General features: G+C 41.1%; 2 protein-coding genes across 4 annotated transcripts in view; one reads left to right on the plus strand and one right to left on the minus strand.

The window, feature by feature from the left end:
* The first annotated feature begins 313 nt into the window (after positions 1-313).
* acaa1 (acetyl-CoA acyltransferase 1) lies at positions 314-10,382 on the plus strand. Its single transcript, XM_038734444.1, has 12 exons — positions 314-602; positions 1,018-1,111; positions 1,457-1,514; positions 1,600-1,679; positions 1,767-1,809; positions 1,907-2,005; positions 3,423-3,503; positions 4,201-4,391; positions 4,472-4,651; positions 7,057-7,112; positions 8,354-8,499; positions 8,603-10,382. Exons 1-12 carry the CDS (start codon positions 426-428, stop codon positions 8,676-8,678), a joined length of 1,281 nt encoding a protein of 426 aa, XP_038590372.1. The 5' UTR covers positions 314-425; the 3' UTR covers positions 8,679-10,382.
* The window catches only part of esf1 (ESF1, nucleolar pre-rRNA processing protein, homolog (S. cerevisiae)), a 47,200-nt gene continuing 43,834 nt past the window's right edge, over positions 9,870-13,235 (minus strand). For all 3 annotated transcript variants that reach the window (XM_038734419.1, XM_038734425.1, XM_038734424.1), the window contains exons 12-14: positions 12,421-12,509; positions 12,182-12,331; positions 9,870-10,929 (exon numbers count right to left, since the gene is read on the minus strand). In XM_038734419.1, the coding sequence (XP_038590347.1) occupies positions 10,585-10,929; positions 12,182-12,331; positions 12,421-12,509 (584 nt within the window). In that variant the 3' untranslated portion in view covers positions 9,870-10,584. The remainder of the gene's footprint in view (positions 10,930-12,181; positions 12,332-12,420; positions 12,510-13,235) is intronic.

Here is a 13,235-nt window from a genome sequence, read left to right on the forward strand (position 1 = left end):
AAGAGATGGTATCCTTCCGATTTGGTGTTGGCACTTCATGTTGTATGCTGGCACTGTATGTCCTCAGCTGTGCTCGATAAACCATGCTATGTTAAGTCTTCATCAGTCTCGGGAAATTCTTCACATCTGAACCTGGCTCACAATATTTCTTCAACACGATTTATATTTTGTATTTTGTATTTTTATGATGATGTAAAGTAGTCCCATCTAACATATAGTCCATGCTAAATGCTCCGGTACAGTAGGTGGCGGTATGCACCTTTAAAGTCATGGTTGCAATCCTTCACAAAAAAAAAGAAGGTTTGTCCCTGATGTCTTTCCGCACCGACAATCAACCAGGAAGTGAAGCACTTTGTAGAGCAGAGTACAAACACACTACAGGCCGTCTGCAGCCGTGGAACCTCACAGACTAACAACTCGCCGTAATGCACAGATTAAAGATCATTTCGGGCCACTTGTCTCCCGCAGGATCCTCTGAAGACAGGCGGGATTTGCGGAGGACAGAGTGCGGGTCAGCAGCCCGGAGCAGCAGCCCGGAGGACGTGGTGGTGGTCCATGGACTCAGGACCGCTATCGGGAAAGCTAAGAGAGGAGCATTAAAGGTAACTGTGGTGTGCACACCTGCCAGGTGGGCTAAAGTTCAGGGTCGAAAAGGTAATGATGAAGCTGACGCACTGAGGGTCAGCTTCATCATTATGATGCAGCAAACCATTTTGATACATGATACATGATCTAAATAGAGTATTTCTACATTGTTGAAATAGCACTTTCTAATTGTAACTCAAGTATTTGCTCAACCACTCAGCCTGTTTTTTTTTAATCCTGTTTTTATTTTCTATTTCACCCTTTTATAAATTATATGTTGCTTTTATGTTTAATGTAAAGCACTTTGAATTGCCTTGTTGTTGAATTGTGCTATACAAATAGACTGGCCTTGCCTTACTGCAGTGAAAGATCTGAGTGCTACCTCTGGTGCAGGTGTTGTAGATTTATTTGAACCCTCCTCGTTTCCTTCAGGACACGACGCCTGACGAGCTGCTGAGTGCGGTGATGGCGGCTGTGCTGAGAGATGTTGGACTCTCGCCCAACAAACTGGGAGACGTTTGTGTGGGTGAGACGAGACTTTCATTCTTTACATCGTCACCATTTATACTTAATCATGACTGAGCACAGTGAGAGCTCAGTCTTTTATAGTCGTTCTGTGTCTGTGGTTGTTTGTCTCTCTTTTATAGTCTTTTTGTGTTTCTTTATAGTTGTTTCGTGTTTGTTTTGTCTCTATGGTTATTTTGCGTTTCTGTAGTCATTTTGCTTCTTGTTGTTTTGCGTCTCTTTGTAGTCCTGTTTTGTCGCACTGTGTTTCTCTATGGTCATTTTGCATCTTTGTAGTCATTTTCTCTGCCATAGATTTTCGCAGTTCTCCTGCTTTGTTTATTGACCCGTGTGCTGCTGTCTGCAGGTAACGTGCTGCAGCCGGGCGCTGGTGCTCTGATGGCCAGGGTGGCTCACTTCCTGAGGTTAGACTCATCATCATCATTGATTCCCACATTGATCATCTGTCATTCAGTGGCAGTGTGTCTCACTGCTCTGTGCTTGTTTCAGCGGGTTTCCAGACAGTGTACCTGTCTACACCGTCAACAGACAGTGCTCCTCTGGACTGCAGGCTCTATTTAACATAGCAGGTAATAACTGGACTTCATATGTCAATTTATACCTTTAAGAAGACACGAGACCAGGTATTGATCCTGTTTTTAACCATGTTTGTGCAGGAGCCATCAGGAGCAGATCCATTGACCTGGGCCTCGCGTGTGGGTACGTTTGACATTAAAACTATAAAAAATACAGTTAAAATAAAGTTTCCTCAGGACCAGAGTATAAAACTGAGTGTGTGCATGTCTGTGTGTGTCAGTGTGGAGAGCATGTCTCTGCGGTCAATAGGTAATCCAGGAGATTTGAGCTCCAGGCTGATGGACAACGACAAGGCCAGAGACTGCATCATCCCGATGGGGTGAGACCACTGCTGCTCACACAACAGAGCACATACTGCAGAATACTGCACCTTATATAACTCAAGGAAGGCTTAGAGGTCATTGAATTTGAATTAAAGGTTATAAACCTAAATTTTCTGTAGTGCCAGCAGAGTCCCACATCCCCAATGTTTTTTTTTGTGCTCCAATAGTCTGGCATATCTATATAAAGTAACTTCAAATTGTATTATAAATCACAATCTTAAAAATGCTGTAATTTCCTAACAGTTTTATCCCTAAATTTGCTTTAATCCCCAGATTCGTTGTTTTTATCCCAAAATATGATTTCAGTATAATTCCAGATTTTGTTTTACACCTAAAATATATTTATATAAGTTAAAAAACTAAAATTAGCAGATAATATCAGAGTTGTTTATCTTGAAAATTTTTATAATCCCCAAAATTAGTTATATAGCCTTCCCAAAATGTATTTTCTTATAATCCCAAATTTTGATAAACCTCCAAATGATACAATGATCTTTTTGTGAAATGATCTTAAAATGTGTTTATATATTTTGAAAAGATCAAGTGCCACACAATGTATTTTCTCCAAAATGTGCTCTTACCCCAGAATTATTTTATTCTGGAAAGTACACAGCCCTAAATTGTATCTATATAATCCCACAAACAACAAAATGTACCATCCTGACGCTTGTCTTTACCCAGGTTTGCTAGTTCCTAAATGTACTAGTTATTAAAGGTCGACTAATAGTGGATGTAAAAAGGCCGATATTTTTAAAGATAATGTAAAGATAAGAGGGTGTTTTGCTCGAAAATTGCTCGTCATTAACCGTTGTTCAGGTTATTATCAGGAGTTAATCATATATGTTCAGAAAAAAGTGGGCCAGTTATCTTCAATCTATTGCATTAATAATACTACACTATTACCAACTCATACACAACATTACCTTGACTTTCTGTATGGAGCCTCCATGTAAAACGCTGATGTACTTCCCAACGGCCACTATCGGAGCCAAGTTCCGCCAATAACAATAGTTTGAAAAACTTCCTATTGACGGCAGTTAATCGGCCAAACGATTAATCATTTGCTCTCTGGTTATAATCCCAAATTGTGTTGTGTGCCACCAAATTCTTTCATAGAAACCTTAAACATGTGTTAAAACTCGCACAAATGTTTGTTACAATACCAAAGCCTTCAAAATGAGTTGTAATTTCCAGATGAAACCGTTGATACCCACAACATCTCTGGTATAATTCCAAAACCTGTTACATCTAATATGTATGTTTGATCGCTTCACTGATCTGATTAGTTCCTTGCTGCTGTTTTATTGTGATCAGACCCTCGGCAGTGCAGTTATCATCAGACGGACACTAACATCCTTCTGATGCGCTTGTAGACGTAGAACGTGTTCATGTGTGCGTTCCTTCTTTCCGCAGCATCACCTCAGAGAACGTCGCCGAGAGATTTGGGGTCTCCAGAGAAAAGCAGGACGCCTTCGCTCTCAGTTCTCAGCAGAAGTGAGTGAGTCAAGTTTTTAAAACTCCACCACAGCTGAGAAGACGGTTTGTCTGTGTGTCTGTTATGGTGAACAACGAAACTTCAAAACAGTGCAAAATATACATTTCACTTTTGTTAATATTGATTAGATTAGAGATCATCTGGTTTCTAACATTTGCATATTTAAGAGGGGGAAAACACACGTGAACTGTGACTCCTTAATGCTGTAACAAGTGTAATATCAATAAAATATTGATGAAAGGTTTGTTTATATGTCAAAGAGCATGTGGTAAGTTTATGAAGCATTTCCGAACATCGTCAATAGTTTCTCATGATTGTACCCAGATGATGGAAAATGTCTGTCATGTAATTGTATAGCAACACGTGTGTAATCTGCAGGAGGTGATTATTAAATTGGCACACAGGTGGAGGTTCACTCTGACCCCCTTGCAGACTTCGGGCTGTGTTGATGAGTCGTTGTTCTGTCACACTAGTGGAAAGAAAACACCTAAAATACACATTTTACTACATGTCTGTAGATTTTTCCTAAATTCACCAAAGGTTTGCATTAGATAATGCCTCATGTGCATATTTAAACATTTCAAAAAAAGAATTGCCTTAACGTTGGTAATCAGCTAGTGAAGTTTCATGGTTATACCTGTTAGTTCACAGTAGTGTCTCCATACACCACTGTTTTTAACCCCCTGGTTCCCACAGAGCCGCCCGGGCGCAGAGCTTGGGTCTGTTCGACCAGGAGATCGTTCCTGTCACCACTAAGTTGGTAGACGATGAGGGAAAAGAGCACGAGGTGACGGTCAGTAAGGATGATGGGATCAGAGCGGGAACGACTCTGGAAGGACTCTGTAAACTCCGGCCGGCCTTCAAACCTGACGGCAGCACGACAGCAGGTCGGTGTTCAGCTGGGAGCAGCAGGTGAACTGATTCATCGCTCAGCTGTTACTAACACTCTCACACTTAACTGCCTCAGGTAATTCCAGCCAGGTGAGCGACGGAGCAGCGGCCGTGCTGATTGGTCGCAGGTCTGCAGTCGAGGCTCTGGGTCTGCCGGTCCTGGGAGTCCTGAGGGCCAGTGCGGTTGTGGGGGTCCCTCCTGATGTTATGGGTATTGGACCAGCATTCGCCATCCCTGCAGCTCTGGAGCAGGCAGGTAAAGTGTGTGTGTTACTCATGTTGTCAGGACATAAATCTGTTTCTCGCCGCCTTTTTGGGGACAAAATGCAAGTTCCGATAACATAAATCAAAACATTTCAGGGCGCAGACTTGGTTTAAGGTCAGAGTGAGTCTCCAGGACCAGTGTTGGGCAAGTTACTCAGAAATTGTAATATATTACTAGTTACTTATTACTCCATTAAAAAAGTAATATTATTACTTTAATTCAATTCAAATTAGCTTTATTGTTATATATTCTATATATTTATTGTTATATTCTAACTTTGGGCAGGTTTGTGCCGCGGTGTCCACGAGAGAGACAGAGAGACAGAGGGAGCGAACGCGACTATATGCTCCTCAATAATTGAAGATGATTTTGCATGAATTTCAATGATTTTAAATACGCCTAGTTTAAAAAAAAAAAGAGAAAACCAATATGTGGTGTCAGCATTTATAATTAATTATAGGCTAATTCTGGTAAACACTGCTTTCACTACCACTAACCTTCACCCCCAAACAAAGCAGTTAGTTAAAAGGTCGGTCTTTTTAACTAATATCATATTCATAACAGTAAGGAGTACGGTTTTTCAAAGCATATAGCCTAGGCCTAACGTTTCCTAACACCACTGGCTGCAATAAATAAATTAAGCAAGTAAATCCCGACTTTTAAACAGCCGTTTTCTGCATTTGTAGCCTGTTTATAAGAGCAGTATTCAGTATTTTTACAAAATGTTACGTTAACGCCACTCTCTCCCGACGAGGCCAGGCATCAGTGACAGTAGTGTGAAAAGAACGCCTCTCTCCCTCATTCTCCATTCTTCCTTTAGTTTTTGGCTATCAGCGGACATGAACAACAGAGGGTCCGGGGCCGCTGAGCTGCCGCACAGTCGCACATTCACATCAAGGATGGTGCGTTCAGTAACACAGCCTTACTTGGATTAGTAACTGTAATAACATTACTGTTTTAGAAAAGTAATTAGTTACACTACCAGTTCCAGTAATATTATTACAGTAACGCGTTACTGCCCAACACGGTCCAGGACATAGGTGTAAGTCAATGTAATGACATCTGAAGTGATGGAAATGTGGTTCACAGGCTCATTTTAGTTAAGTTAAATGATTCCTTTTAACGTGTAAATAAAACTTAAGACAGGCCATCAAACATGCAACTATACTGCTTATTCTGCCACAAACATGAACGACCTCACAGGGGTGGAAGGTCACTTTTACTTACATTTACTCATTCTCTCCTGAAATGCAATTGTGAGGTACTTTATACTTAACTAAATGTCCGGCGCAGATACATTTGTCTGATAATTTTCTTTTTAGATTCAGTTGAGTGATGTATTATTGTGGATTAAGACTTAATTGCTCCCTTGGTGAAATTTACAGTAAAACAAAAAGCCCCACCCTTTTATCAGCTGTAACATTAAAGTAGTAAATTAGCAGGCTGTATTTGAAGCCGCTGACTATACTAGTAGTTTGGCCTAAATGTAGTATGCAGTATGCTAAAAATAACTGGATGTTGTACTGATTAAAAAACATCTCCAGTCTGCATCAGATCCATCTACCTCGTGGACTGTTCAACAATGTCTTTTTTTAAAAATATAATCTGTAGTGTACAAACTGTGGTCCCCAGTAGAATGTAGTAGGCGGTTTAGAACACAGCCATAACATAAATCAATAAGATGTCATTCTGAAATAGGCCATTCTGTCATAACATTTACTTTTTGTACTTCAAGTATATTTTGCTGACCCACCGCTGTAAAAGACAAACGATGTCGTCTACGATGTTCATTGTTGGTCAGAGATGATTCGGCCGTAATGTGTCTCCTACTGAATATTCTCATTAATCCTCCAAGTACACGAGCAAGGTTATTAGTTTTATTTCATTTTGACTTTTTGTTTTAAATTTCAGTTTAGTTTTAATTAGTTTTTAAAGCGGGTTTGCAAGTTTAGCTTTTTTTTTTTTGTTAAATGCTTAGTTTTAGTTCAGTTTTAATTAGTTTCAGTGTTTGTTTTAGTCTTTGGAACTCCCGACTTTTGCCACCATGATGCCAGGGGAAGGGCATGGGCTAAAAACTGTCACAGCTGAGAAACTGGAAGATAAACTTCAAATCCACCCAAAATAATTGGCTTCTGTAGGCCCTATGAAATAAATCGACAAAGACGAAAACTAACGAAAACGTTTATTCACACCTTGTTTTTGTTATTTCATTAGTTTAATATAATAACACTGGTACACAGGCAAGAATGTGGGCTTGTTTATGAATGTGTTGTTATAGTCACTGATGTAGGGACGTCAGCATCCAGTAAAAGTCAACGATTTCATACAGCGCTTGCAGTTGTTCAGTCATGTTGGTGTATTTGTACTTGACTCTGAACCCGTTTCCCCCCCTTCAGGATTAACTGTGGCTGATATTGACGTGTTTGAAATCAACGAGGCATTTGCCAGTCAGGTGAGTGACACATATAGGGGATTTTTCTCTCACTGCTTCTTTTTAGGGTCAGTTCACCCAAATCACCAAACACACAAAAAACGCTGCGTCTTTTTGTTTGAGACTTTCGTCTCTCAGATTCCTGCATCCAGTCAAATGTAATTCTGTTTCTACATTTGTTAGTCTCTCTAGAAACAACATCCCTGTTATTCTGAACCCACAGTGGACCTTTGTTTGTTTCTAGTGAAAATGAGGGGAAAAAAACACCAATCATAGTGAGGTTGTGGATCGTCTAGAGCAGTGGTTCTCAGAGTGGGTTTCCGAAACTCTTGCTCCAGTCCATGTTGCCAAGCTGGTCGGCAACATGTACACCTGAAACAAAGCCTGTTTGCTTCTCTTCTCTCTCCTGATTGGCTAGTAGTCCTTAACTAGAAACTGCATATGTGCAACTCCCAACAAAGATCATTTAGAGACAAGATGTATCACTCCATAGCTAAAACGAAGCTTTCAACACAGGCTGAAAAGAGGAGCTGCAGCAATGTGCAGTATGACAAAAAAATATGGTGTTTTTTGAAAATTAAACCATGAAAACCTGCTCTGGTACAACCCCTAAATAAGATTTTGAACCTGAAAATGAGCAGAATACCACTTCTTTAACTAAAACAAAGACAGAATGTATGATTATTTTAGTCATAGGTTTCATACACTTTCTTTAATAAAACATCTAAAAGTAAAAATGCAATCAGATGAGGGACCTTGGGACAAAATCTTATCAAATGGGGGTCCATGGTCTAATATGTCAGTTTAGGGGTCCTTGATGTAAAAAAGTTTGAGAACCACTGGTCTAGAGTAACTGAGATTCTGTTTCTGGAATGAGACGTTAAGCTGAAGTCTCTGCAGTAGGGCTGAGACTAACGATTATCCTCATAGTCGACTAATCTGCAGATTATTTCCATTGATCGATTCGTTCGGTCAATAAAATGTCAATCAGCGTTTCCCAATGGCAAGCCCAAAGTTTAATGTCATAGAGGAAAAAAAAGTTCTGTTGTTATTTTATCAAGTAATCGATTCGTTGTTCGGTCCATAAAATTGAATATAAAAGAACCCATTTTTTTTGTTGTTGTTGTAAAAAATCAATTAATTTAATAGTAAACAACTTATCAATTAATCGACTCGTAGCACACAGCTCTGCTCGGTAGAAAAAGAATACCACTTTGTGTAAATGGGAAAATTTTTCTATCTTTTTCCCCTGTGCTGCTCAGGCGGTGTACTGTGTGGCGAAGCTGGGGATCCCGTTGGAGAAGGTGAATCCTAACGGAGGCGCCATCGCTCTGGGTCATCCTCTGGGCTGCACCGGAGCTCGACAGGTGGTGACGCTGCTGAACGAGCTCAGACGCAGAGGCAGGAGGTTCGTCTGCGGTCAAACACTCATCATTTCTTAACTACACAGAAGACTTTGTTTAAATGATGAGTTTTCTCACAGTTACTGTCTTGTGTTGTCCTGACCATAGGGCGTACGGCGTCGTGTCCATGTGCATTGGCACAGGGATGGGAGCTGCTGCCGTCTTTGAGTACCCCGGGCCGTAGGAGCAGACGGCCAACCAACACTTTGTTACTGTGATTAACCTTAACTATCCGATATGACAGGTAATCTGTCTGTACGGCTCAGGTGTGATTTCAAAAGCTGTAATCGTAAACACAAGGTCATGATGTTGATACATCTTGGCAACCGATTACAATCAATCAGTAATTGACACTTTAATTACTTTTGCAAACTATGAGAGCTTCATTAACTGTTCCTCGGCGCCGTCCAGTGACATAACAAGCCTTAAAAAACAGGCCAGGTGCTCATTAATGTTGGTTTTCTAGCTGTAGTCCTCTTTTCATACTGGCCACTAAAAGATGCCTTTTATAATGAGCTTTCAGTGTAATGATGGGGGACAAAATGTTATCTGAAGCTTCAGCAGGCTCGATTGTTACTTAGCAATAAGCTGATATCTACAAAGGTTGGTGTTTTTAGTTTAAAACAATTTCCTGGAGGGAGATAAGTTTGTTGTGTACAACAAACTTATTTCCTGGAGGGAGATAAGTTTGTTGTGTACAACAAACTTATCTCCCTCATTTCTACCGTCATCTTCCTGCAACAAGGAGAATTGTCCTTGAAGAAAGGATCATTTAATGTCCAGTTTAAACAGAAGGAATGACAACAAGGAGAAACTGTTCATGTGCGCACCTGACTTAATCTTTCACTAAACTAATGCTGTACTTCAGGTGCAAATACTTTGTATAGGAGATAGATTTCGAATAGCCGGTGATTAAGTGCCTTCAATATCATGCTGCTGATCAAACCACCTGGCAGGGCCTTCTTTATCGATCCAATAAAAACAAGTCAGCCAGATTTGCTGACATTTCCTGCTCTCTTTGGTCAGCAGATCAGTTTTAAATATTGCATAGAGGAATACTGAGCTGTTGATGAAGCGCAGCAGACGACATGCAGCCATCAAGCTGAAAAATAATTGATCTGTTACATTAAATCATTTGCACTGTGCCGTAGCTCACAGAGTATCCAAACTCTGATCTACTGTTTGATCCGTCAAATCTGGGGACCAATCCAAAACACACATTTTGGTTCCAGATATTTCGGTCTCATGCATGAGGCTCAGATGAGTTGGATTCAACTAACTCTGACTGGAACAACTCAGTCGTCGTATTAGGACATGTTGTTGTACTGAAGATTAGAAAATATCGATAGTACAGCTGCCAACAACTTTTTCTGAGTACTGTGAGAAAAAGGGGACGGCAGGGATGTCCCGATTAAGTGTCCTTTTAATTTTGGATCTCTCTACCTAAATGTTGATTAAATAAGTATCTGACACGTAAATAACAGCTGTAGCTACTAAACCTGACATACCTTTTTGTTTTACTAGCTACTAGATCCAAATACTGGCTTTCTCTGTTGAATATCTTGTTTCAAGAATAGGTTAAGTTTAAAAGCTTAAATTATTAATTAGTTATAAAAGGCTTAACTGGAAGAAAGCGCCACCTGGAGCTGATTGGCTGGAGAGAGGACGTCTCACTCTGAGAGAGACTTGTACGACCAGACCTCACAGAAATGATCAATCTAAAAAGAATCTGTCTGCACAGCTGCTTCTCGCTTGAGGCCCAGTCTGTTACTGTTATCATGTGAAACTACAATGACTTTTAAATTCCTGCGGGGCTTTGTAAAACTGAGCTGGGAAGAATATCTGTACAAACCTGTACATGTAGAAAAAATAAAACATTTCCACACGATCTGAGAAAGCAGGATTGTGTTTTTACTAAAAAAACAAACAAAAACAATGCGCTCAATTCCTCATTTCATTTTCTGTGCAAACGTGGAAAGAAACACCGCAGTCCAGGCTGAAGCGTCATCAGGAGAAACCAAGTCAACATTTGCAGCCTGTGATTTCAGGACGAACCAGAGTCTCAGTCTGTCAGGAGAGTTTTTGTTTCCTTACACGAGCTTCTGTTTCTTCCGAGCCTGAAACTGCTCCGTTTTGCTTTTTATCGACTTGATGAGCAGAGACAGACCGGGGTCCATGGATTTCTTCGGCGAGTCATTTTCCCGTCTCTTTCCTGCCTCTTCCTGTAAAGCGGCGGCTGCCTCCTCCTGTGTGGGCGTGACGCTCTGACCGCTTAGCGTGTCCTCCATCCGGCGCTGCTGCTCCTCTCGTCTGCGCTGCTTCTCGGTCAGGATGCTCTGAGTGGCTTTGGTCTTCTTGTAGCTGGGGTGGGACGGGTCCAGGTTGAACAGGTGGGAGGTGAACATGGCCTGGAAACGAGGGTCTTTAACATCCACCTGGACGCATGGAGACAGGAAAGGGTTTGTTGCTAAACATTTAAATCACACTTGTGAATGTTACAGCCATTTAACAACAGAGCAAATAGACGTTCTATGAAAATCGACCTGCAGAGAGTTTCTGCAGATAGATCCATCTAGGATCAAGAATCCCAAGAAGCCTGGATTCTGCTCCTCGGCTCCTAACTTCCTGCATATCTCAGCTCCTGACTGAACTGCAGTGAGCATTTACACTCCATCAAGTGTCTCTTATTTAGGAAAAAGGAACTGTTAATCTGTAAAGGCCTAAGTCAATGTTCCTTTCCTAACTTTAAGTGTTTTACAGAAGCATCCTAACTTAAAATCTTAAATAAACTCTCGAGCTGTCCTAACTTTTACTTTTCCAACAGGTGTTTGTTAACTCGTTTAATCCACATGGCTGCTCTTTTAATGCTTTAACAAGATCAACAAAATGTCAACAAGCGGAACTTAATTGATTCTACCGATGTGTTTGATGACAAAACCCGCGTTAGTAGAAAGGCAGTAGGCGATGTAACACTAGATAATGTCTCATTATGTAACATAATGTAAAGGCTTGATGTAACAAAAGGATCCAAATGCAAGTCTTTGATAGAAGGAGATCGTTAAATTCAAGAAAAACATAATGACGTTAGCCCGCAGCCTTTATTATTATTTTTTGTTTTTACCTTCATGATTAACTTTCCTGAGAAGAGAAGCCTACGGGTTTCTGCCGGGGTCAGTGAGGGAGCACAGGAGGAGCCACCACCAGGTTTCCTCTGCTCTCTGGACACAACAGCTGCCTTTCTTTTCGTATCACTTGTAAATTAACTTATTTTCAGCACTCCGCTGGATGCTGGATATGCAACGGTGACTTTGTCTATTTTAGCCCACTATTTAATCTCCCCAGATAAGCGTTACTTGAATTTGGATTTCTCAACAGAGGTTACAAACACCAAGTCATCTGACTTGAAGTTCAATAATAGTTGTTGTTTCTGCTCCATTTTCAGTGCGTTTCATTACAAAATCTGTGATTAAAAGCAGTTTAGCTCGGCTGCTAGGTAACAGACATAAAAGTTGATAACCGATGTTGGATCGAGTATTTAGGATTTCCTAACCTGAGATAAGATAAGATGAAGTAAGATAGGATTAAGACTTAAGGTAAAGGAAATTTTCTGTATTACGGCCCCTGATCCCTAAATTAAAGTGTTTGTCCAGCCGTCCTAAACAACACATCAAACATCACAACACAGACCTGGAAGTCGTCGTCCTCCAGCGACTCCTCGCCCTTCTTCAGCAGCTTCTTCCTCTTCTTCTTGCTCAGGTTCTGCTGCTCCACGATCTTGTCGTAGTTGAAGTGTTGGTGTTTGTCGTCGTCGTCCTCCATCAGCAGAGCCATCTCCGCCTGCACACACACACAAGAACACAGTTTAAGATGTTCTCGCTCTGATCCACAGAGGAAATGAGATCCCAACAGATGTGATGAACTCTGACCTTTTGTTTCTCCAGCTCCTCCTCCTCCTCAGCGGTCCGCTCCTTATCCTCCTCCTTCTTCTTCTTCCCCTTCTGTTTCTTCTTCACGTCTGCAGACACATAACACAGAGTAAGGGTTATGAACATCCCTACGATAAGATAAAACCACCAAAAATAAAAATGACCTTTTCTGCAGTGTAAGAAAGATTCCTGGTTATACTGCAGACAATTTGCGCCTGCTTGCATTCTTTTGCTGATATCCTTGTTTTTCTTTCTGCTAGAATTTGTGAAGCTCTTGGATATTTATAAGTGACTGTCATTTATTCAGATAAATTATGCTACTGCCATAAACACTTTCGTGATCTCAGTGCCACCAATAGCACAAGTCTAAACTGCAGTGACTAATTAGCAACAAGATGCCCCCCTTCTGTCTTCACCAAAGTCAGAAGGGGGGCATAAATTGCAGTTCTGGAAACCAAAATCCACCGGTTAGAAGTGAATAGACTACGTGGGAACAATAATACTTTACCACGGTCCTGAAACAGTGACAAGAGCATGACTACAAAAGCAGGAGGCCTGTGTGTCAGGTAATAACTCTAAAAGTGGCAGTGCTCCTTGGGAAATGGGAGTCTCGTAACAGGCAGAGCCCGGGGATGTGACCGGCTGGCCTGCATTTTCATCCAGGCAGCGCACTTTAGTAGAACACCGCTGTGAAAGGGAGAGTTGGCAACACACCTCCCAAACAACCGAGTGTGCTACAGGAGAACAGACTTGCTCCACTGTTGCAGGACCCTGGATGTCTTTAAGACGCCGCTTTAAAACTTGACTCGCTGCAT

Source organism: Micropterus salmoides, unplaced genomic scaffold (genome assembly GCF_014851395.1).
Source record: "Micropterus salmoides isolate LMB-PRFRI ecotype aquatic unplaced genomic scaffold, ASM1485139v1 Ms_hic_scaffold_1, whole genome shotgun sequence".
Taxonomy (NCBI): Eukaryota; Metazoa; Chordata; class Actinopteri; order Centrarchiformes; family Centrarchidae; genus Micropterus; species Micropterus salmoides.

What these genes read in the sequence shown, in the direction of transcription:
- acaa1 (XM_038734444.1), top strand. Translation starts at nt 426, where the DNA reads ATGCACAGATTAAAGATCATTTCGGGCCACTTGTCTCCCGCAGGATCC. An exon ending in ACGAGGCATTTGCCAGTCAG is followed by an intron (nt 7,113 to 8,353) that starts GTGAGTGACACA and finishes TGTGCTGCTCAG; the next exon opens with GCGGTGTACTGTGTGGCGAA. An exon ending in CTCAGACGCAGAGGCAGGAG is followed by an intron (nt 8,500 to 8,602) that starts GTTCGTCTGCGG and finishes TCCTGACCATAG; the next exon opens with GGCGTACGGCGTCGTGTCCA.